The sequence below is a fragment of the Prunus avium genome, chromosome 4, assembly GCF_965620075.1.
Source record: "Prunus avium chromosome 4, drPruAviu1.hap1.1, whole genome shotgun sequence".
Taxonomy (NCBI): domain Eukaryota; kingdom Viridiplantae; phylum Streptophyta; class Magnoliopsida; order Rosales; family Rosaceae; genus Prunus; species Prunus avium.
Genome location: NC_142287.1, coordinates 28,663,699 through 28,687,478, shown reverse-complemented (window position 1 = coordinate 28,687,478; position 23,780 = coordinate 28,663,699). Strand labels below are relative to the sequence as shown.

General features: G+C 36.1%; 5 protein-coding genes across 9 annotated transcripts; 4 read left to right on the top strand and 1 right to left on the bottom strand.

Moving 5' to 3' along the window:
* Positions 1-1,116: 1,116 nt before the first annotated feature.
* LOC110759233 (uncharacterized protein At4g26485-like) lies at positions 1,117-3,104 on the top strand. Of its 2 annotated transcripts, XM_021961278.2 has the most exons (4): positions 1,117-1,333; positions 1,442-1,744; positions 2,157-2,361; positions 2,484-3,104. In XM_021961278.2, exons 2-4 carry the CDS (start codon positions 1,591-1,593, stop codon positions 2,935-2,937), a joined length of 813 nt encoding a protein of 270 aa, XP_021816970.2. In that variant the 5' UTR covers positions 1,117-1,333; positions 1,442-1,590; the 3' UTR covers positions 2,938-3,104. The 2 variants fall into 2 exon arrangements, with proteins under 2 accessions (XP_021816970.2, XP_021816969.2); XM_021961277.2 differs by having other exon boundaries at positions 1,117-1,744.
* Positions 3,105-9,021: 5,917 nt separating this feature from the next.
* On the top strand, positions 9,022-11,436 carry LOC110759232 (uncharacterized protein At4g26485-like). The gene is made up of 4 exons (XM_021961276.2): positions 9,022-9,297; positions 9,811-10,021; positions 10,257-10,619; positions 11,004-11,436. The coding sequence occupies exons 1-4, from the start codon at positions 9,144-9,146 to the stop codon at positions 11,017-11,019; spliced, it is 744 nt and encodes a 247-aa protein (XP_021816968.2). The 5' UTR covers positions 9,022-9,143; the 3' UTR covers positions 11,020-11,436.
* A 1,155-nt stretch (positions 11,437-12,591) lies between these two features.
* On the top strand, positions 12,592-14,000 carry LOC110759253 (uncharacterized protein At4g26485-like). 4 transcript variants are annotated; one of them, XM_021961301.2, is made up of 5 exons: positions 12,592-12,693; positions 12,899-13,002; positions 13,142-13,319; positions 13,406-13,604; positions 13,703-14,000. In XM_021961301.2, exons 2-5 carry the CDS (start codon positions 12,931-12,933, stop codon positions 13,998-14,000), a joined length of 747 nt encoding a protein of 248 aa, XP_021816993.2. In that variant the 5' UTR covers positions 12,592-12,693; positions 12,899-12,930. The 4 variants fall into 4 exon arrangements, with proteins under 4 accessions (XP_021816993.2, XP_021816996.2, XP_021816997.2 ...); XM_021961304.2 differs by having other exon boundaries at positions 12,594-12,693; positions 12,913-13,002; XM_021961305.2 differs by having other exon boundaries at positions 12,599-13,002; positions 13,139-13,319.
* Positions 13,595-17,733, bottom strand: LOC110759252 (ATP-dependent zinc metalloprotease). The gene is made up of 8 exons (XM_021961299.2): positions 17,144-17,733; positions 16,763-16,822; positions 16,329-16,577; positions 16,045-16,121; positions 15,217-15,293; positions 14,718-14,850; positions 14,416-14,621; positions 13,595-14,315 (listed from the first exon to the last, which is right to left on the bottom strand). The coding sequence occupies exons 1-7, from the start codon at positions 17,598-17,600 to the stop codon at positions 14,466-14,468; spliced, it is 1,209 nt and encodes a 402-aa protein (XP_021816991.2). The 5' UTR covers positions 17,601-17,733; the 3' UTR covers positions 13,595-14,315; positions 14,416-14,465.
* Positions 17,734-18,794: 1,061 nt separating this feature from the next.
* Positions 18,795-22,612, top strand: LOC110759243 (phosphoglycerate kinase, chloroplastic). The gene is made up of 6 exons (XM_021961287.2): positions 18,795-19,496; positions 20,167-20,244; positions 20,371-20,631; positions 21,010-21,327; positions 21,540-21,698; positions 22,149-22,612. Exons 1-6 carry the CDS (start codon positions 19,080-19,082, stop codon positions 22,356-22,358), a joined length of 1,443 nt encoding a protein of 480 aa, XP_021816979.2. The 5' UTR covers positions 18,795-19,079; the 3' UTR covers positions 22,359-22,612.
* Positions 22,613-23,780: the final 1,168 nt, after the last annotated feature.

The following is a 23,780-nucleotide window of genomic DNA, read 5'->3' as shown; positions in this document are numbered from 1 at the left end:
TGGTTGCAACTTCTCTTGACTCCAGAGGTATTTAGATCAACATTGACATGTCTCAGCATCATGGTACATTATTTTGTTTCTTGTTCTGTAAGTTATTTATTAAGTTTCGGGAATTTTGCATAAATACTACCTGAACTATTCTGCATTGCGTCAATACCACCTGAATTTTTATTTTTTATTTTTGACTACTTGAATTTTGTGGAGTGTTGCAATTCACCACCTACGTCTTACTCCGTTAAAATTTCCGTTAAGTTTAAGAGTATTTTCGTTAGTTCACTATAACTAAAAATAATTATAAAAAAGTAAAACGAAAAAGAAATTTAACCAAATTATTAAGAATTTAATTTGGAACTCATCACCAACCAAGAATGTTCTTGGTCCTTGATTGTGTCTCAATTCAATGTACAATACAATATCTTTATTTGGAGTTATGTAGTTGTACCCTTGCACTTGCAGCAACAAAACTTATCATTCAAAACAAAAATTACGAAAATCCATATTATAAGATATATACTTGGACATTAAAGTTACCTCATTAATGTATTTGCTTCTAATATTTATATAACAATCCTGAAAAATTACCTTTTTACTTCTGCACAAATTAGAGGGTTTATGAGTGAAATCATATGTATGCTGAAAAATTACCCTTGTGCTGCTTCCAGATTCCACCCTGGTACTTGGAGCATTAGTTTATGGTCTGCTGATATTATAGATATGGCTTGCACTTATGTAGAGAGCTTAGAAAGGAAGATGCCAAAGCATTAGTTTATGGCTATGGTTTCGAACCTGGGTGCCACATTGGGGGAGGTGGAAGGGGACCGCTTGACCACTGCAGTACAACCCTATTGGCTGCTTTTAAATTTTCAAAAAGACAAAATTGTCTCGAAGGGTTTTGACGAAGGTAAATTTGCCTTCGTACAAATTGATTCCACGCAACATTCATTTACGTGGTTGCCCTTCCATCGAATGAAGTAGGGAGATTGAACATGATTTTCTCCCTTTCACTAAATAAAAGTAAAGTATACCTTGACTTCAGATAAAAGTAAAGTATACATAGACTTAAAATAAAGGTAAAGTAGAATGACAGAGACATTTACTTCAATGTTCTCAATGAAAACAAGGACCGTATGAATACAAACCTGAAGCGATCAATCTGACCAGAATTTTCAATACAAACAGATGCACTCTTGACTTCTTTTAGTTTTCCAAATCAAAATTCAAAATGCAAATCAGTTTTTGCAAACCCGACAACTACTACATCATTGTGTGAAACGAACGGATTCCATTCATGCACTAACTCTTTCAACTTTTTTTTTTCCTTTCATGTTCAAAAGTACATCCTTTTTGTTTGTTGAATTATCGTTTTATATAGCTTTAAACTATCAAACTTTAAAGTTTAGCCCAAAAATGATAAAGCAGAGATGTTGTTTTAATTTGATAGGCTTTTCAAATCAAAAGGGCGAGGGCAATGATGCGAGTGAAGCCTTCGACGAGTATTCTGTCCCCACGGTTTTAAGTCCCCAAAGAGAAGAATAATAGCAAGTCAAGGAATTCTGGGAAAGTTGAAGAAGAATAGAGAATCAAATCAGAATGGAAGTGTTTAGCCCTGAGAGAAGGATTAAGCATTACAGCAGCTATCAGAAGATACTCCTAGTGGGAGAAGGTGACTTCTCTTTTTCTGTTTGCTTAGCCAGAGCTTTTGGCTTGGCTGTCAACATGGTTGCGACTTCTCTTGACTCCAGAGGTAATTTTTGATCACCACTGACTTGTGTCAACGTCCAAGTACTTCAATTTTTACTCATTATTTCTGGCCAATTCCTTGGTTTTCAATCAACCCAGTTTGAAATATAAATAAAAACAACCAATTAACTCTAAATTTGGTTACTTTTTCTGTCTGCAATTTAGTTCTGTGTTTGGTTTTAGAATTTACATTTTGGTAATGACCCAGATGAAATAATAGATAGAGGGGACCAAAGATTTTGTCTTTCCAAAAGAAAATAAAAAAAACCCAAAAGGTTCCGGATTGAAATAGTTTGCATGCTGATTGTAGATCATCGATGGTGAAATGATAGATAGAGGGGTCCTAAGATGCAATCTTTTTGTTTAAACGAGAGGGTTTCTGAATCCTGCTTGAATCCTTTGCATGCTAATTGTAGAGTCTTTGATGCTGAAGTATTCAGAAGCTATAAGCAATGTGGAGGAATTAGAGGCCAGGGGATGCATAGTATTGCATAAGGTAGATGTCAACAGAATGAGCCAACACCCTTCGTTGATTAGTTTACGCTTTGATCGTATAATCTATAATTTTCCTCACGCTGGTTACGTGCACGGTCCCTTTTCTTCTGAACGGTTCCAAATTTGGTAAGTTCACACAAACCCATATATGCATGCATTAAATGAAGAATTGAGCATAAGCAGTGAACACTAGCACAAAAATGTGAACAGAGGATTTTGAATTCTAAATGAAATTCATGCATTTTCAGGTTTCATCAGGATTTGGTGAGGCGATTCTTCAAGAATGCACGCGAAATGCTGACCGTGGTAGGAGAGATTCATGTAACACACAAGACAACATTTCCTTTCAGTGAATGGAAAATAGTGGAGTTAGCACAAGAGGTTGGGTTATGTCTGGTTGATGAAGAACAGTTCTCACTGTGGGATTATCCAGGTTATGAAAATAAAAGAGGAGTTGGGATGTGTGATGAGACTTTTCCTGTTGGAATGTCAAGCACCTTCATCTTTGCCAAGCGCTCTGCTGCCAGTTTCCACCCCGGTGCTTTGTGCATTAGTTTATGGTCAGCTGACATAGGAGATATGGCTTGCACTTATTTAGAGAGCTTGGAGAGGAAGAAGCCAAAGCATGGCCACAAGAATTTGAGATCTCCATCTCGACCCAGAAAAAAGAACAAGAATTTGAGATCTCCATATCATTATTAATGCATGTCTAAGGGAAAGGTCAAATGTAAAATAACAAATTGAAATTTGATTGCTTACATGGCAATTTAACATATACCACATTTATTGATTACATCGCTAACCAACTCTCATATACATGTGAGTCTTACATACACTTTTTCCTTCCATCAAATGTGTCTTGTATTTAATTGAAAAAAGAGAAAGGCATAAATAAAATAATAATAAATTATAGAAAGTGACGTCCTCCATTGGAAAAAAAGAAAAGCCTTTCTTGTAACGGAGATAGCAAGAAAGTTTCTCTCCCTGTTGCATGAGAGTTTCTCTCTCTTCATTGGTGCTCCTGTAACAAATTTAACAATTAAAAATTAAAAACACACCCGTAACAAAGCCCAAAGCATTGCTTGGTGGGCCACTTGGTTTAAAAGATTATAAATATGGGCAAATAACGCCTAAAGTTTGGAGGGTCAATTATAACGCTATGAAGATTCACTAAATAAAAACACTTTGTTCAACTTCAAGGCACCACTGCCAACACGCTAGGGATGGCAATGGGTCAAATCGGGGGTGGGTATGTCATTCTCATTCCCATCCCCATTAAAAAAAATTTCCCCCATCCCCGCCTTCATACTCGCAATATTCAAATTGGGGATTCCCTATCCCTGCCTTCACTGGGGAATGGGTTTCCCGACCCTACCCATTACGGAAAAAAAAAACCAATAAAAAGCTAGTTTGTTGTACACGAAAAGAACACTATTAACTAAAATTCCAGACTATTTTTAAAAAAATTAATACATGTCAAAACTACATTTCAAAGACATGATCATCATTATAGAAGTAGCATCACCATCACACATCTTACTAATATATTTATATGAAAAATAAATTATATATATTCTAAATGGGAAGGGTTCGGGTTGGGGATCAGAATACCATCCCAACCCCTTCCCAAACACCATACTTGAAAAATTCCCCGAACCTATCCCCATACATGTTTTTTTTATCTTTCATACCTGACCCATTAGGGTCGAAACCCCACAAAGACTCTTACATGCGAAGAAAATTATCATCCCTACTACACACACATTTTATCCCGATTTTATAAAATGTAATAGCATCTCCAACCAGTGGCACCCTGGTGCTGCTATGGTCAGCCGACATTGTAGATGTCTTGCACTTTATCAATGTCATGTCATTTTCTTGAGAAAGTAGGTGGTGCAACCTAGTATTGTCCATTTGCTTTTAACTTTATAAGAAGGCAAAGTTGCAGCACGGGATTTGACAAAGTAATTTGCCTTCATTTTGGAAATACAAACCGTTTCCACAAAATATTCATTTACACGTGGCTTCCTTTGTCGGCATAATATCCACGAATATAGAGGATATTATCATTTTTTTGGGAGGAGAATATTTTGAAATCTATCTATGCAATTATCATATAAATATTGATAATTTCAGCGATAATATCGAGGAAATTTCATATTCGAGGATTTTGCTCTCTCTTCATCAACATATGGACAAAATATCATATATTATCTATATTATCGAAAATATCAGGATATGTACATGGAATGAAAAAATAAAAAATAAACACAATCGCATGTGCGCACACAAGGGGATTCGATGCCTTTTGGGATGGAATTGAGCAGCTCATGGAAAGAATCTAAGACCCAATCTTCAAATGATTTTGTTTATGTGCAACATCAACCAATCTCGGATCCATATGGGCGACATGTTAATAATTACATGCAAAACTATTTTGGGGATTTATCATTTGATAACTACTCTTCATAGTACACATACTCTACACATAGAAATGATGAAGACAATGAAAATTTTGAATCTCATAGGAACTCTATGTGATACTAAGTCACTCATGTATCTTACCATGCAATGTTTTTTTTTTTTTTTTTTGAGAAATTCTAGGATTGCATTCATAATTCAGCCAAAAAAGCCATTAGCCACAAGGGGCCAAAACAAACTAGCCACAAAGGGCGATTACAATAATGGAGCGGTCGAACAACAAAATTAAGACAATCTGGTGCGCCTCCACTAACGATCACGCAGGATCGAATAAACTCTGGCATAGACATCCCAACTAAGATTGCAAACTCATAATCATCAAAAATAGATAAAGCTTAAAAAAAACCAAGCCATAACAATACAAATAAAACTCTCACAAAGGAGAGATAAAAGCTCTCACAAATGAGAGGTGAAAAGCTCTCACAAAAGGAGAGGTGAAAACTACACAGAGAACCTACAGAGTCTCTATGACTTATTCCGAACATAAAGAAACTGCAAAAAAGATGGTGGTAAAGATCCGACGCCGAAACGCAGATGCAGATCCGACGTCGAAACGCAGATGCAGATCCACCGTTGAGACGCAATCGCCTATGATAGTTGGAGGAAAATCATAACAAATCGCAATCGCCTAGGAGGGAAAACCATTTGTCTCAAACAATGAGGGGAGAAGAGAGGGAGGAAGAGAAAGAGGGGAGAGGAGAGGAAGAACAATGGCTTCCTCCCCCCTCAAAGTGAAAACGGCTCTATGAGGGTTTTTTGGGAGAGAAGGGCTAGGGTTTTTTAACCGAACCAATTCTTTTACCATGCAATTTATAAAGTGTAAAATATTGTAAATGATTATATGGTGTGTTTAATCTTCTTTCATTAATTACTACATATTTTCTACATTCATAGTGTTTGTCAGCTCTCTATATAATCAACTTAAATCAGCCAAACCCACCATGCAATGCATTTCTTTCCAATATTTTGTGATAAAACAATAGATAATTGACTAAATAAACATCCTCTAAAGTTTCACTCAAATTTTCCAAGTTTTTCTTACAATTTCTGTGGTTTTTATTCAATTTTACCGATATTGATATTTTCTCAATATTTTCATCGATATTTCCGTGTCTTTGAACCACCGATATTTCCCAAACCTCCGATATTTTGCTTAGTATTCACTACCTACACGCACATTTTATTTCGGTTTTTCCAATATTTAAGGTTGCACTTGTTTAGTTGGTTTGATAATATGAGTGAAGGAAGTCTAAAAGAAGGCGCAAATTAGGAAAATAATTACCATAATTAAATCGGTCAAAACACATGTTCTTTTTTGCTGAATTTCAAAACTACTGCCTTTTACATTGCTATTAATTATCTTTCTATACAACTTTAAAAGAGCCTCTTTCTAAATATTGTATTTCAACCTGTATATTTTTCGTTTGACACAAAAAAAAACCTGTATGTTTTTCAACTCTTTATTCATAAATATCTCTACAAAAAAAAAAAACCATTAAAATATTTAGTTACTGTCAACAAAATAAACAAATATTATTCTAAATATTGTATTTTAACCATTCGGACCATATATTTTTCAACTCTTTATTCATAAATAATCCTACAAAAAATTAAACAAATTAAAAACCATTAAAGTATGTAGTTATTGCCAACAAAATAAACGAATATGATGTTTCAAAAAAAACATTAAAATGACAATCATTTAATTAAATAATTAAACTATTTCCAATTTAGATTTTGAGTGCTACCATTGTTCTTCACATGTCACCTCATTAAAATTTAATCTAAGGGATTTAAATTGGACACATCATCCTCAAAATAAAAAATCCAATTTACTTTTTAATTAAAAATGAAAAATGAAAAAAAAAAAAAAAAAAACTCTGACTAACGCCTCTAGCTGTTTTTTTCTTCTTCTTCTTCCTCGTCTACGCGTCTCCCTCCCACCCCCAAAATGTTATCGCTCATCAATCTTTTGTCACCACAGTAGTAGCAAAGCAAGAAAACAATAGCCCTTAGACAAAATCGATAAAGAAACAACCACCTAAATCTATATATATAAAGCAAAGGGCAAAGAATGGTGAAACATTCAAAATACTAGAAAATGCCCTTGGTTAATGCAAACATTAAGAATTGAAATTAGGGTCATTATATAATAGGCCCTTGCAACTCTAATAATCTATACAAAAATTCATCTACATATTTACTTCCAACCAAAACTCAATTTTGAAAACGAACGCCATGAAGGATAAAAGTTGCCCATTTCTTATTACTTATTTACAAAACCCTGCCATTTTTGTTATCCAACGATTTTTCCTAAACAATCCCTAATATCTAGCCTTACCATTATTATGGTGTTGCTAGACTCAACAAATCAAAACATTCTCATAATACATATAATAAATGTTCGTTCATAAATAATATGTATATATAGCTATACATATAAACCATATACATATAATGTAGGTATATTAAAATTAATGTAGGTATATTGGATGTCGTATAATGTAGGTAATTTACCTATACATATTTTCGTAGTAGGTATATTATTCAAATGGTAGGTATATTGGATGACATATAATACCTAAATCCGAATCGTAAGTACATTAAAATTAATGTAGGTATATTGGATGTCGTATAATGTAGGTATATTGGAATAGATAATTATGTACACTTTTTATAAATTAAAAACAGGTACACTATTCATACTAGGTAAATTATATTTTTCATAAAACAAACAATAAAAAGATTATTAGTTATTTTTCATAAAACAAGTAATAGGTACATTAGTTTTTCAACATAATTAGTATGTACAGTATTATTCATAAACAATTATAAAGTAGATTATTAGTCATGTATAATTCATAAAAAGAAAATAACATAAACATTTTTATTAAACAAACCGATTACCTAAATCTGTATTTATTGTTAAATTTAAAAAAATGTTCCCAAATTAATTTCTATATCCATTACAACCATTTGGAGATCTTTCCAATTTCAAGGTCTGTTATTATATACAATCCAATTAAAAATTATTTCCATATTGATTCCTACATTAATATACAAAATGCAATAAGGGCTTAGTTGGGGGTATTTTTGGAATATGAAAAGTATAATAAATCAGATTTTATGCTTAATTAGGTAACTTGCTGAGTTGAATCCTAGTCATGTGTTTTTACTTATACAAATTGGGTATTATTTATAGGAACAAAAAGTGAAGGGTTGTAGGTATGGCAAATTGAATTTGAAGGATGTAAGCTAAATTTACTATTGAAATTATTAATTAAATGAGGATAATATGGTAAATTCATAGTTTTTCATATTTAAAAAAATTAAAATTGAAAGAAAAATTAGATAATGGATCCTATTTTTATGGAACACAACTACCCATTATCTTTTATAATTCTAAAATAAATTTAAATTTTTTTAACAAAAGCCTCTCACAAACGCAGAAGTGTGTGCAGAGAGGCTAGTATATATAATATGAGCCTTATGTTACTCTTATTGTCTCCAATCTCCACCCTTTACTAAAGTCATGCAATAACAAAAAAACTTTGGTTGGATTTAGCTTTTATCACCAATAACTACTTCAGACCAATGGCGGATCTAGCCATGTATTGGATAGGCAGCCGCCTACTCGAAAAATTTCACAAAAATAAAATATGTATGCAGCTCCCTAAACCCAAGACCATAGAGGTATATGCATGAGAGAGAGAGAGAGAGAGAGAGTTTAGTATGTAAATTTTGTCTACCCGACTTTCGAATTCTGAAACCGCCACTGCTTCAGACATTCAAATGCTTTAGTCTCTCACTGGAAGATTATCATGTTCGTCTTACAATCCAAATATTAAAGAACATGATCAAGATAGAGACGTGGAGAAGATAATGGTGTCTTTGGAAGAAAGAGAGAAATTGAAAAGAAATGAAAAAAATGGAAGCGAGACTAAACGGTTGCAACACACGTTAGGTTAGGAAAATTAGAAAAAAAACAAAAACAAAATTGTGAGGCATTTGGGTTTTATGTGTGATGTGTCAACATTAGAGTCTCTTAGATGAAGTTTTAATGATGTGACGTGTGAAGAAGAAAAGTTAATCAGATTATGGCAGAGATAATCCAAATAGATGATTAGGATCCTTAAAAAACACTAAACTAACGTTTAGCCCAAAGTGATAAGTGGAGATGTTAGTTTAATATGATGTGACACACACAGACACTTTTCCTCCTAATGCGTGTGTGTGCTTCTCAAATCAAAAGGGTGTGAAGAGTGCAAGCGTTGCGCGAGTATAAATACCAACTAAAAAATGTTCACAGCAAGTACCAAGAAGGAAAATATTAACAAGTCAGAGTTCTGACTTCTCTTCTTTCCCAAAAGAGAAAAAAAAAATTCTGAATTCTCTTAGTGGGAGAGCGAGAGAGAATCAAATCACAAATGGAAGCGTTTAGCTTTGAGAGGAAGATTAAGCATTACAGCAGCTATCAGAGGATACTCCTAGTTGGAGAAGGAGACTTCTCTTTTTCTGTTTGCTTAGCCAGAGCTTTTGGCTTGGCTGTCAACATGGTTGCTACTTCTCTTGACTCCAGAGGTAATTTTAGATCATCATTGACTTGTGTCAACGTCCAAGTACTTCATTTTTTACTCATTATTTCTGGCCAATTCCTTTGTTTTCAAGCAACCCAGTTTGAAATTTAAATAAACACATCCAATTTTACTCTAAATTTGGTTACTTTTTTTGTCTGCAATTTGACTCTGTGTTTGGTTTTAGAATTTACATTTTGGTAATTACCCAAAAGAAATAATAGATAGAGGGGATCAAAGATTTTGTCTTTCAAATGAAACAACCTAGAAGGTTCATGATTGAAATACTTTGCATGCTGATTGTAGGGTCATCGATGGTGAAATGATAGATAGAGGGGTCCTATTAATTTTTTGTTTAAACTAGAGGGTTTCTGAATCCTGATTGAAATCATTTGCATCCTAATTGTAGAGTCATTAATGGATAAGTAATAGTTAAAGGGGCCCAAAGATGCAATCTTTTATTTTATTTTAAAAAGAAATTAGAGGGTTCCTTATTGAATCCATTGTATGCTGATTGTAGAGTATCTGATGCTGAAGTATTCAAAAGCTTTGAGCAATGTGAAAGAATTAGAGGCAAGGGGATGTATAGTATTGCATGAGGTGGATGTCCACAGCATGAGCCAACACCCTTTCCTGATTAGATTACGCTTTGATCGCATAATCTATAATTTTCCTCATGCCGGTTACTTGCTTGGTCCCTTTTCTTCTGAACGCAACAGGTTCCAAATTTGGTAAGTTCAAATAAAACATATATGCATCCCTTTTAAAGATCATGGTATATTCTCTATGGTATTTTGTGTTCATCATGTGTTTATTTTAGGGGAAAGGGTTTAGTGTTTAGGATTTATGTTAGAAAGATAGTTAAATAAAGAATTGAAACAATGTAGTTTCGAGCATAAGCAGAACATTAGCACAAAAATGTAAACAGAGGATTTTGAACTCTAAATTAAATTCTTGCATTTGCAGGTTTCATCAGGATTTGATAAGGGGATTCCTAAAAAATGCACGCGAACTGCTGACAGCGATAGGAGAAATTCATGTGACACACAAGACAACATTTCCTTTCAGTGAATGGAAAATAGTTGAGTTAGCACATGAGGTTGGGTTATATCTGGTTGATGAAGAACCGTTCTCACTATGGGATTATCCAGGTTATGAAAATAAGAGAGGAGATGGGATGTGTGATCAAACTTTTCCGGTTGGAATGTGTAGCACCTTCAAATTTACCAAGATGCTCTACCAGTCTAGCCCTTCTTGTTTCCACCTTGGCATTACTGCTTCGGGTCCATGGTCTGGTTATTCTGGAATTAATGGTCCTCACATGGAAAGGTAAGCCCCAGCATATGAATTTTGTTTTCGTTTATTTCAATTTGTTGTGATTTTTCATACTACAATGAGCAAGCGACTTGAAAATGTGCATCATTTTGAAATCTGGCATACTACTGTACCCAATATTTACAGTAATGTTACTGGGAATATGCCAAAATATACATGTGCTATTGAATATAGCAAGGCTTATAGTTCAAGGGGTAGAGAACTTGAATTTTCTCATGTGCTTGCTTAACTTGTTGAAAGAAAATAAGCACATAAGAAATTTCCAAGTGCTCCAATATCCCAGTCTCATATGGAAAACTTTAAACTTCCACTTTTACATCTTCAACATTAACTTGATTTAGTGCTCCAAAATATCTTACTCTTGTTTTTTTCTTGCAGGTCATTTTGCATATAAAGTGATCTCTACTGCTGGTGAGGAATAGTATCAACAAATATCTTTTTTGTTTGATAGGCATGGGGTTTTTCATTCAAGCATGAGTCCCCTTGTTTATATGCCTAAAACTCGACAAACGTTCAACTCATCAGCTTTATCTTGAATGTCATGTCTTGTGCATTAGGTCATGACTTGGCTGTATCTAGCTCTGTGTATAGGATTTCAGTTTTAAATCATGGACCAAGCTTGTAAGATGAGCTCTTTTGTGGTGAAATGTAGGATGATATCAGTCAAGTACTCTGTTGCTATATACCTCCTCTAATGTTGACTTTCCCTTCTTCATTCAGAAAGCCTTTACCTTTCTATTGCTGGATTAATCTTTTGCTTTGTACAGAGTAGAACAATACTAACATGTCTCACTTTTCGTCCCACTTCTTGATCCTTGAATCTCTGAGAATGTCTTATGAGGTGGTTTCGTGATCCATGTATCACTACGAATTTGTCAACCCCCTCAATGTGAGATTGAGCATCTATCTGAAACCCTACTCCACTAAAAATGTTTGAAATTAATTGGTGTTTCAATTCAGCTTGAATTTAGAAGGTACTTTACCCTGTACATGTATTAGCTAAATGTAGAGTGACTTATTATCAAAATGTAGCTGATATAGAGAATCGAACCTTCCATAATCCCCCCATACACTCTGCCTCAGATGCATGTTATCAAAATCGTTAAAAGCCCCTGCAAAACAAAGGCTGGTTTCTTTTTCAGTTTTGAGTTTTAGGGTTCTTTAGATTTTGTCAAACATAGACAGCCTGGGAAAGAAGGATCCGAATCCTTTGCTTGAATTTTCCCTACTAAAATCTGCTTGACTTTTAATGTGAGGATGCCACCACAATAAAATATAATCCAAGTGCTATAAGAATCGCTTATGCTAATAAATAGAATCTAAACAATTTATTATTATCTTCTTCTTCTACTGACCACAATAAATCTACTTCTTATCATGGGCAAAACCCAATTCGAGAAACTGAAACGGACGCTATGGCCATGATAAAATCAAATTGCTCTCGTTTCTTCTTCTACGCTACAAATTAAAATCGCATTTTGTTTTTTTATTAATTGGCTTTTGTAGATCTATCATCTAATAGTTGGGCTTGTTTGATAGGGAGGATTAGACTAGACTGGACTATACCAACAAAATGCTTATATTTGATGTGCATTCAAGCATAATATGGATATGTTGCCTAACTTGGAGGATGAATGGGGACTATCTATAAGAGGTTGATGACTAAAACTCTTATTCCCCTAATCCCCTTGAAAATTGGGGGATTATGAGGGATAAGTTTTAGTTATCAACCTCTTATAAATAGTCCTCATTCATCCTCGAAGTTAGACAACAATATCCATATTATACCTTGATTGCTAGTCTAGTTTGGTCCTCCTTATCAAACAAGCCTAAGAAAACAAAATATCTTCATCCAAGATTGGAATAAGAGAAGAAGAAGTGATTCCCCCGTTGATTGCTTTGGATTCAAAACACAGATATTCTCTTTCTTGTTTTTAATATGAGAGAGTGCAAGAAAGGTATTAATTGGGTCTGAAATTAAAAGGAAAACAAATAGAAGACAGGGAAAAAAAAATAGGGGCAGCAAATGAAAAATAGCTTCTTTGAATTCTAGACTGAGAAGAGAAAGGTAAACCATGATTTTGTCATGTCCATGCGACTAGAGGAAATTGAAGTGTTGAAGTTTTAAATTTAGGCTTTGTAGGTTCTAATTTATGAAGGAGGAGGAGATATAAAGATGTTAGATTCTGGTTGTAAAAATATTTTATTATGTGTTTTCCTTTTTAATAGTATATGTGTTAATTCTTTAATCCCTTTGATTATATTTTATTGAGGTGGCATCCCACAGTAAAAGCCAGGCCAATCCATGCAGAGGAAGCAGAGGAACCGGATCCGGGAAAGAAAACTAGAGACCTTACAATTACCAAGACGCATGCATGTAAGCCTTCAAACTTGTAATTCTTTGGAAATCATAAATGGGTTAATATGACACACTTTTTCTTGTTAATCCCTATGTGTGCTTCCTTAATCAAACGGTTAGGCTAACAGTTGCCCCCTACCCTGCAACTCTTAAGTAGATGTTCAAGAAAAATATGAAAAACAAGAGATCTAAAATGGGAGAGAAAACGATTATGCACTATAGCAGCTCTCAGAAGATACTCTTAGTGAGTGAGGGCAACTTCTCCTTTGCTGCTTGCTTAGCCAAAGAATTTGGCTCTGCTGTGAATATGGTTGCAACTTCTTTCGACTCCAAAGGTAACAAGGTAGAAATTGACTGCCATCGTTATTGCACTTGCCACAAGTCAATTTCCTGACTGAATTCATTTACACCTTAACTGCAGAGTCTTTAATGCAGAAGTATTCAAATGTAACGAGCACTTTGAATGAGTTAAAGGGCAAGGGATGTACGGTGTTGCATGAGGTGGATGTTCATACCATGAGCCAACACCCCCAGCTAACGAATAGACGATTCGATCGCATTGTCTTCAATTTTCCTCATGCAGGTTTCATCTTGATGGAACATAACAAGATCCAAATTAAGTAAGTTTAAATAAAGACTAATATGCTACATGGATCATAATATGGTAGACAACAAGAAGGATGTTGGTAATGTCTCTTTTGACTGATGTATTTTTCAGGCTGCATCAGGATTTGGTCAAGGGGTACTTCACCAGTGCACGTGAAATGCTCACAGAAAGTGGAGAAGTTCATGTGACTCACAAGACCACCCATCCTTTCAGTAAGTGGAACATAGTGAAGTTAGCAGAAGAGGTTGGGTTGTTTCTGGTTGAGGAAGCACAGTTCACACGAGGGGATTATCCAGGTTATATAAACAAGAAAGGAAGTGGATGGAAATGCAACCGTACTTTCCGTGTTGGACAGTGTAGCACCTACAAATTTGCCAAGCTACCACTTCAACCGTACTTTCCGTCTTGAATTCTTGAATTACTTGTGCTCTCTCATCTCTAGGCCTCAGCATGCATATTGTATTCTTGGTGTTTAAATCTTGGTGTGGGGTAACGCAGCAACAAGCCAGCTAGTGAATTGGGTCATTTCTATCTAAGGAGTTTTCATTTAGCTGAGAATCTTCCTCCTTATAAGATCAACCTACTTGATGGAAGACAACTCTTCTTGTCTGTTGTAGACCCGAATTGTTTATGGGGGATAGCCAAGTGACAGAAGACAATGACTGCAGTGCAGAAACAGGCCTTTCTTACACCAGTTATATTTTGAATCTCTTAAGCTTCCATCCTGTCAAGTACAAAACAGATAAAACATGTTGATTCAAGGAATCAATACCACAAAACAACTAAACTAAAACAAAACTAAATAGGAGGTGAGCAGAAATTACCTCAAAACACATGTGGGTAAAGAGTCATTATTTTGTAAAGCTACTTCTGTTCACCTATTAGCTAACATTGCTTCCTCAATACTCCTAATTACAACACTAAGACCACTGCCACTTCCTAAAGCTTCAACTGCAGCTCGGTGTGCATTTTTATGCCATTTGAGCAAATTGTAAGATTGTAGAAGGGACCATCTTGCTTGGTTTGACATCTTCTCAAGATAACAATGAAAAGAAAAGGTTTGAAAATTTTAGTATTTTTAGTGAAAGAAGATCACAGAACAACAGAAGATAAGTTATAGAGATACCTCAGCAACAGACAATGGGGGTTGTAGAAGAACACAGATGCTCCTAAATAGATTTTCATCATTTTCTCCACCCTCTGCCTCACCATAAACAAGAGCTTCAGCAGCAACGCCTGCGAAAAGCACCATGCAGTACCTGAACATTATGTGAAGAAATTAGTAAATATTGGGCATGTGTTATTACTCTTAATTCCACAAGACTTCATCAGAAGAACTAATTAAAGCTAGAACTTAGGAAACCAGGGATATTTTGCATAAAATTCAACCTAAAGCAAAGGATAAAACATTTTGCAAAATTCTTCAGCAATCAAAGCTACACGTACGGACAAGAACAGATTCCCACATAAGATTAAGACAGAATATATCTACAGTTCAGTCTCAGCATATTTTCTCAAGGAAAGTAGATACATCACCCTAAAGAGAGTTTTTGTTCTCTTGCAGAGTTTGGAAACAAAACGACCTTATTCAAGAGACCTTACCTGCAATTTCATTTCACACCCACCTGTCAAAAGCAGAGCCATCAAGTCGTCCTTCAGCAAGGTCATTGGCCATTTTCTCATCCCAAAATTGAGTTCCTGCCTGTAATATAGTATAGTAATATGAGCTCTCCTTTTGATCCTAACAGCACTGCATTACCGTGAAGCTATATGTATGGAATCAAGGAGTACAAGTCAATTGCTATCATCACTACATATCAATAATGAAAGATCATCCTAAAACAAGGTCAAGATTTTATATATTGCAACCCAAAAGAATGAATATGAGACTGTCTCTCTAAGAAGACGAAGAACCTAAGCACAATGAACAACCCCCATAAGAACTAAATTAATCATTTAGTTACTATCCTCTGAGTTTTCATAAGATTAGACATGTACTTGAGCCTGAGTGGCATCCTATGCTAATTCTACTTGAGGAAAGTATTAAATGAAGTCAATTAAAGCAACCCTGCCTGGAAATTTATTGATGATAAGAAAAAAAATGGCAATAGATATATATGATTGCTCGTAAAGATGCTAGATATGACCTACCACCATCCATACAACATAGTAAAAAATGAGCAAGAATCACATTCAAATCTTAAATCCATCCATAGTAACTTCACATGGTTTAGAATCCATTAAAGTTTTAACATATAAGGTTCCAACAAACCAAACCAACATACAGATACACACACACACACACACATATATATATAGACATATTTTATCAACATATCTCCATGAATGGTAATTGCTTGAAACACATTATGATGGCATGAATAAATTGGTCAGTGAACAACAAACAAAACCAAGTGATGCCCATATGAAGCACATAGAAGGCAAGAAATTACCTGCCCTTGAATGCCCATTTGCATTGCAACAATTGGATCTAATATCACCCCACGAATTGGGCAACCCATTAGATAAGCTGCAATTTAAATCAGCAATCAGTTAATAGCACAGGGTTTACACTCTTGCAAGGGTGTAGCTTTAGTAGAGTCTAGTGGTTGAAGAAAGAAACATAGTCCTATAGAAGAATTTAAGGAATGGTTCATGCCCTCGGTCCAAACCACAGCATCGCCCAAATTTGTAACATTCAACTCTAAAATACGGATCAGAAAAAAAGAATGTTTACCTATTAGCAGATGCCCTGCTTCATGAATGAGGATCCGACGTCTATTTGGGGGCCAATAACTTGAGATTTGCGCTAAACAACTACCACCAAGAAAGACAGAATCTGCAAATGCTAGCCCCAATACTGCTGCAAGGTTAGGCCTGAGATCGATGCCTTGAGAAAGAAGAAAAGATATCCCGCCAAGAAAGGCAATCAAAATGGGACCAGAACTTTCGGAAAGGCCCCACTTTTTTGGAGCAAATTTCGTTGCTGGATAAAGTAAGGTAGAAATGGAGATTAGATCATAAGGAGTCAGGACATGCATTTTGCCTCAGAAAAGAGTATTAGATACAGAACACTTAAACAGAACATTTTCCACGAGAGCAGAAAGGTATAAATCTCTAACAATTAGTTATGTACATGAAAGACCATGTCAAAGAAATCGGAATAAACACCTTCTAAACCAGTTGAAGTCTTCAACACTGTTGGTGTAACATCACGCGTTCCCTCCATAACTGCAGGGTTGAAAGAAAAAAAAAAACACAGAAAACAACATGAGATAATGGCATGAGCCTAAAAGTTCAAATGCATCCAAGAGGGCCTTAAAAATGTGTATATCAGAATTGATCAGACCTAAGATTTAACATAATAATGATACCATGCAGGCAGATGGATACATAATTTTTCACTAATAAGACAACCAAAACTACCATCTGACAAAATCAACAAACTTCATGAACAGCCAATTATTGTTGGGCAACAATTAAGATCAAATGGTAAGCAAATTCAGCAAATACCCAAGAAATCTTATATCAAAATAAGCAAAGTTACATTACCAACGTTCCTGAACTTTCCAAAACTGGGCAAGAAACCCTTGTCCTTGAGAAAGCCATAAGCTTTGCCCACCAGCTTCATATTATCAGCATTCAGACACGTGTCCAGGACCTCCCAATCCCTCTCCTGCCCAACAAACCCCAACTCGCCGAGTCGAGGAAGGGTCGGGTCAGCTGGTAAGGACCCATTAACAAACTCAATTGGGTTTTGCTGGGTCTCAATGGATTGCAGGAACCTGAGAGCCCCAGCTAGGTCCTTGCGCTTCACTGCCTCCTCATACTCTTTCCATTCTCGAAGAGCGGATCTTCGGACGGTTTGGCTCCTTGAAGTGTGAAGAAATTTGGCGGGTGGTGGTGCACGTGGGGGTGTTTGGAGGAAAAGAAAGGAAAATTGGGAGGAAAATGGCTGGGGTGAGAGAAAGTGAGGGATGGATTTGAGGTTTGGCGAAGCAAAAGCCATGAGAGGCAGACCGTTGGAGAGCAGTTTGTTAATTAGTTAGGTTTTTTCATTGGCTTTGGAAGCTGGGCACGCAGCAGCTGGTTCATATCACAACTAATTTGAGCCTAGCTGGTTCATTGGCTATGTCCATTTCACTACAATCAATTTGAGCCTAGCCCTTTTACTTTAAATCCTAAATCCTAACCCTCGGATCCATAACAATTAAATAATAGCAATCATAATCCCCGAGCTTTGGATTGAAGAGGTTCCCCTCTGGCTGGAGTCAATTGTACAAGATGATATTGTTGTATCCTCTTAATTGTTATCAATAATTTCCTCTTTTGCCCAAAAAAAAAAAAAAAACAAAACAAAAAAACCCTAGCTTTGGACTTTGAGTTCAATCTTCACATTTCAAACAAGTCTTGAATGCAAGTCTCCAACTCTAAGCATCAAGCTTCTTACTTCAAATACAAACCTTGAGCTTGGACCTCAATCATGCATCTCAATCTCCGAAGTCTGATCCTAGATTCGAATTTTAAGTAATATGAATGAGAATAAGAAGAAATCAAGTTAGTAACTTAATTGGATTCCATTATTTGTTTACACATATTGGAAACAAAGTTTGGAATGACATTTGAGATTAGCGTACCATCTTAGTTGTAGTGTAGAATAACCATTTTCCTTATAGGTTATATTAGCTACATGTTTTTAAAAAAAACTATATTAGCTACATGTTAATGGTAAAAAAAAAAAATAGAGGGTACATTTGATACACGAAGTGACATGCTGATAAAAGTATCGAATTCTTAACACACGTATTGGGTATTGAGTTCACCATTCGAGACTTGGGTTTTCTAGAAACTAATTTCCGTTCCATTTCTTTTTCATTCAAAACTACCTTATTTGTAGAGTAATGTTCGCAGCAGTCGGTTTATATGTGGATGAGTGGTTCTAAGCCATTGATGTAGTGAGATTTGAACTTGCATCAATGACTAGGAAGTCACCCACATGAGCTAGACGACTGTGTCTGTGTGTAGCAAAATCCTCTTTATATACTTTCACAAATTTACCACAATTTTTTTTGGAAAAATGTAAAAAGAAATCTTTTAGTACGGATACAACATTTAGAAGAGGGCGAGACTAGGAGAGACTGAAGAGTGTGCATCCAAAAAGTCCAACCAAAGAAGGGCCCATCTATGCTTGTGATGCTGTTGGTGATATTATTGCTGTGATCATAAGCTCAATAGCACACTTCGCCACTTTTTCTCAATCTCAAAAGCATCGAACATCTTGAACCTCTCCTCAACGATAAGAGAAATCCAAAACCCCCACACAATACCCAATCAATCCCATTGTTCTTCCCGTCCACATCTCCCCCAATCAAACTCTCCCATTTCTCACTCCTCACATCCACAAAACCAACCACCCATTAACACTCTCTTCTCTCAGTCAACTTCTCTGTTTACCATTGAAACTTGAACACCACCACCACCAACAACAATGGCTTCTGCCACCACACCCCCCACCTTCTCTCTCCTCCAAACCACCACCGCCTCCACCTCCCGCACCCGCTCTTCTCTCTCCCATGTCTCCTTACCCTCTTCTCTCAAACCCACCACTCTCCGCCGCCTCGGCTTCTCCGCAGCCGATCCCCTCTTCGCTCTTCAGGTAGCTTCCAAAGTTCGATCCTTTGGCTCCGGCAAAGCGGTTAGAGGCGTTGTGTCAATGGCGAAGAGGAGCGTTGGAGACCTATCAGCTGCTGACTTGAAGGGGAAGAAGGTGTTTGTCAGGGCTGACTTGAATGTGCCTTTGGATGACAGCCAGAACATCACTGATGATACTAGAATTCGCGCTGCTATTCCCACCATTAAGCATTTGATTGAGAAAGGGGCTAAAGTCATTCTTTCCAGTCATTTGGTATGTGGGTTCTTTAAATAATGTGTTTTTGGTTACTGGGTTTCTTTGTTTTCTCTGATTTTGATGATTAGCAGTCGCTATTTATAGTCTCTTTGTCAACCTTGCTGAAATGGGTATTCTTTGTTATCCTTTCATTGATTTGGAGTGAGGCTGAAGTCAATATTTTTAGACATCTGCTATGTCCATTTTAAAGTATATGAGCTTTGTATCTGTGGCTTTTTTGAGAATTGAATTGGTTGTACGTTATTCTGAGTTTATCATTGTGTTAATTTTGGTCGCAGTGGTTCTTTTAGTTTCTACAGTTCATACATATTCAAATTTGATAGCTTTTCTTTGGACCTGTTACAACTTACAATGTATGCTTTCTTTCATCACGTTGATTGAGAATATTATCAATCTCTCTAGCCATTTGTCATGTGAATAAATGAAAGATTCGAGTTTTGGAGAATTTAATTGGTCCTATGCACTTGTGAATTTGTCAGTCTCTTTGTTTTAGTTGGGTCTAAAATATATAACTACGATAGCTTTTGCTTTCAATATGTCATAATGTTGATTTGGAAATCTTTTCCTTAAATTGGTTTGACTTCGGTTAGCTGCTACTATGCTCATATGCTTAAGTAAATTATAGGCTGGTATGTGATACGAGCTGAATCAATGTGCATTTTTTCAGGGACGACCAAAAGGTGTGACCCCAAAATTTAGCTTGGCACCTCTTGTACCTCGGCTATCTGAACTTCTTGGGATTCAGGTAGACATTTTGATTCAGGAGTAAATTGGGAATAAGAAGACAAATCAAAATGGCAGTGATGATGAGTGGATACTGAAACTGATTTTGACTACTTCTAGTGATATTTGCATATCATAACTGAAACAGGTTGTGAAGGCTGAGGACTCCATTGGTCCAGAAGTAGAAAAGTTGGTGGCTTCACTTCCTGATGGCGGTGTTCTTCTTCTTGAAAATGTGAGGTTTTACAAGGAGGAAGAGAAGAATGATCCTGAGCATGCAAAGAAGCTTGCCTCCTTAGCAGATCTTTATGTCAATGATGCATTCGGTACTGCCCATAGAGCTCACGCCTCAACTGAGGGGGTCACAAAATTCTTGAGGCCATCTGTAGCTGGTTTCCTTTTGCAGAAGGTGAGGGTTCCCATTTTCATTTCTGCTGTAGCAGTAACCTTCAGTTATTCTGCAGTGCTTTTTTAATCCTTAAAGGAATACTTATTTCATAGTTTGAAGCCTTTGATTATAAGTTATAACCTATTCCAGCTAATGTTGTATTTAGATTCAAGTGTGCAACTCAAGTTGGCATGGGTAATTGGACTGCATTGCCATTCCTGCAGATGTTTTGCACAGTAGTAATTGCTAAGATATCTCTGTTTAAACTGATTTTCAATTTGTATTTACTTTTAAAAGATTATGAAAGTATAATCTTATTAAAAATCATCAAGCATTGGTCACTCCCTGTGGTGCGAATATCTGGTTTAAGTTTTATTCACTCTTATTTATTCTTCTTAGGAACTCGACTATCTTGTTGGGGCAGTATCAAGTCCAAAAAGACCATTTGCAGCCATTGTTGGTGGTTCAAAGGTCTCATCCAAGATTGGGGTGATTGAGTCACTTCTAGAGAAGGTTGATATCTTACTTCTTGGTGGCGGAATGATTTTCACATTTTACAAGGCACAGGGTCTCTCAGTCGGTTCATCTCTGGTAGAAGAAGACAAACTAGAACTTGCTACATCACTCATTGCGAAGGCCAAGGCAAAAGGAGTGTCTCTTTTGTTACCCACTGATGTTGTAATTGCAGACAAGTTTGCTCCTGATGCAAACAGCAAGGTTTACTTTCTTGACTGACCTTTAACAATTTTATTCTTCAGATTCACAACATAACATTCAATGCTCTATCTCTCTGCTGGAAGCTAGTTGATTGAAACTGATGTTGACTTTAATCCAAATGATGCCACCAATAATAGTAATGTGTTGATATTTTATTAACTATGATCAGCACTTCATGAGAAAGGAATGAAGAATTGGTTTTGTCCTTGCAGATTGTTCCAGCTTCAAGCATCCCTGATGGGTGGATGGGATTGGATATTGGTCCAGACTCTATTAAGACATTCAATGACGCACTGGATACCACTCAAACCATCATTTGGAACGGACCAATGGGAGTATTTGAGTTTGACAAGTTTGCAGAAGGAACAGAGGTATGCAAGGGTCTTTTTCCTGGTATTCACGTTTGTTCATAAACCTGTTTAGAATTGATGTCTGCAATTCCTATATCTGTTCTTCTTACTAATGCATACTGTGTGGATCAGGCATATCTTGTATGGAAGTAAATCCTTTAGAGGCGAGATAGATTGTTCTTGTATTTATTTGTGTACAATCTAACTTAAGTCTGGGCTGCCCTAGTTCCCTGATTAACCTACTTTTTTGCTTTTATGTACACAATGAACTGTACATTGGAAACGAAAGGATTAAGTTTAATTTCTTGAAGTGTACCATACCAGTTAGCACCATTTATCTAAGTTAGTTTGATGTATTTGACCATGTAGTAGAGTTGTGCAAGGGAAGCCTTTAGCTTCTTGCTTGTTATAATCACTCTCTTTGGAATATGGATATGTGGATGGTAATTAAGTTATACCTCTTGCTTGCAGTCTGTTGCAAAGAAGCTCGCAGAACTTAGTGGGAAGGGAGTGACAACAATCATTGGAGGTGGAGATTCTGTTGCTGCAGTGGAGAAGGTAGGAGTTGCGAGTGTGATGAGCCACATATCGACTGGTGGTGGTGCTAGTTTGGAGTTGTTGGAAGGTAAACAACTTCCTGGTGTACTCGCTCTCGACGAAGCCACACCAGTTCCCGTGTAAGAACACATTTTTTTCTCTGTATTCTTTACCTGCCCACCGTGTCGGTGTTTCATTTGAGTCTGTAAGCGAGAGATGACATGTTGTAGGAAGATACGAGTTCTTGTTGTAAATGTTCAATGTTACCTTCGATATAAGGTCCCAATGTCTCTGTATTCGTTGCATCCTACAAAAAAATTTCCATAAGATATTGCGGGGAGGGATAAAGACAGCCATTCAAGCAATCTAATAAGTTGGTTCTTTGCCATTTATCTTTGTATACTGTGTCAAAGTTCTTGTCTGAATTTGGGCTATACTACTATAATCTTATTCCTAATTACAATCTGTCCCAATGTCTCACATCTCGCATTTTCCCCATAAAATTCCTCTGCCTAGAGAAAAATGCTTTGACTTCTGTTGAACACAGAAAAATGCTAGGGACAATGTGCGTGGACGTTTCCCGCTGTTTATACCAGTGGATGCATTGTGAACCTCACTTACATCAACCTACCAAATTCTACGTTATGTTTTCATATTAAATCACTGGTCTGCATTGGTGAAGACCGATTGCTCTTAAGCAAAAGACATGCGTATATAGAAACACCATATGACTCTTCACTACATATGAATAATATCACTTGGTGACGACAAGGGCCATGCACCATACGTTTTCGAAATTTAAATATTAGAGGAAGAAGAAAAAAAAAGACTGACAGAGCAGTCCATGCGGGCATGTACCATGACTCCATTGTCTCCGCACCCGTGTCAGGCTGGCAGCCCATCCCCATCGCAAGTCACGGTCGATCTACAAAAGTCGAACCCCAAAACAAAAGCTTCTTAGACCAACTGCCCTTTTTTTTTTAATTATTATTTTTGCAAACAATCCCTTTTTGTTTATTTATTTGGCCTACAAAAAGTTACCGGCCAACAAAAGGAATAATTCATTCTTTTTATCAAATAGAATAATTCACTCTTTGATGCTCAATCAAATAGTTATTTCTGATCATAAACCTTAAATCATTTTATCATAGTTTTTTTTTTGGGGACTCAATTTTTATCATAGATAACTGGTTCATAGGACATAATTTGGTTTAGGTTCCATTAGGGCAAAAAAACCTAAGAAGTATTTCGGGACATATGCAAAAAAAAAAAACCAGTCTCACATTCCTAACAAGGGTTTGGTTAATTCAGCTTCCTTAAATCGAAAGAAAAAACCAAAATGCAATATACATTTAAACTATTCCATTATTCTGTCGGCAAAAAACTTTACATTTTTTTTTCCCTTTGTTGTGATTTGTGGACCACAATATCCCTCATGAGATGATTGATGGGTATTTTGATCATATGTGCATGCACACTTACATCATATGGTATTTTATTACCATTATATACTAAATGAAAAGTTTGCAAACAAAAAAAGAACACTAAAGATAAATGTGAAACACA

Coding starts and splice junctions, on each gene's coding strand:
- LOC110759253 (XM_021961301.2), top strand. CDS start 12,931: ATGCAGAGGAAGCAGAGGAACCGGATCCGGGAAAGAAAACTAGAGACC. Junction 13,003..13,141: donor AATTACCAAGACGCATGCAT/GTAAGCCTTCAA, acceptor ACTCTTAAGTAG/ATGTTCAAGAAAAATATGAA. Junction 13,605..13,702: donor CATAACAAGATCCAAATTAA/GTAAGTTTAAAT, acceptor TGTATTTTTCAG/GCTGCATCAGGATTTGGTCA.
- LOC110759243 (XM_021961287.2), top strand. CDS start 19,080: ATGGCTTCTGCCACCACACCCCCCACCTTCTCTCTCCTCCAAACCACC. Junction 20,632..21,009: donor CTGGTTTCCTTTTGCAGAAG/GTGAGGGTTCCC, acceptor TATTCTTCTTAG/GAACTCGACTATCTTGTTGG. Junction 21,699..22,148: donor AGTTTGCAGAAGGAACAGAG/GTATGCAAGGGT, acceptor TCTTGCTTGCAG/TCTGTTGCAAAGAAGCTCGC.
- LOC110759252 (XM_021961299.2), bottom strand. CDS start 17,600: ATGGCTTTTGCTTCGCCAAACCTCAAATCCATCCCTCACTTTCTCTCA. Junction 16,578..16,762: donor GACTTCAACTGGTTTAGAAG/GTGTTTATTCCG, acceptor TACTTTATCCAG/CAACGAAATTTGCTCCAAAA. Junction 14,851..15,216: donor GATGGCTCTGCTTTTGACAG/GTGGGTGTGAAA, acceptor CATAATGTTCAG/GTACTGCATGGTGCTTTTCG.
- LOC110759233 (XM_021961278.2), top strand. CDS start 1,591: ATGGAAGTGTTTAGCCCTGAGAGAAGGATTAAGCATTACAGCAGCTAT. Junction 1,745..2,156: donor GACTTCTCTTGACTCCAGAG/GTAATTTTTGAT, acceptor TGCTAATTGTAG/AGTCTTTGATGCTGAAGTAT. Junction 2,362..2,483: donor TCTGAACGGTTCCAAATTTG/GTAAGTTCACAC, acceptor ATGCATTTTCAG/GTTTCATCAGGATTTGGTGA.
- LOC110759232 (XM_021961276.2), top strand. CDS start 9,144: ATGGAAGCGTTTAGCTTTGAGAGGAAGATTAAGCATTACAGCAGCTAT. Junction 9,298..9,810: donor TACTTCTCTTGACTCCAGAG/GTAATTTTAGAT, acceptor TGCTGATTGTAG/AGTATCTGATGCTGAAGTAT. Junction 10,022..10,256: donor CGCAACAGGTTCCAAATTTG/GTAAGTTCAAAT, acceptor TTGCATTTGCAG/GTTTCATCAGGATTTGATAA.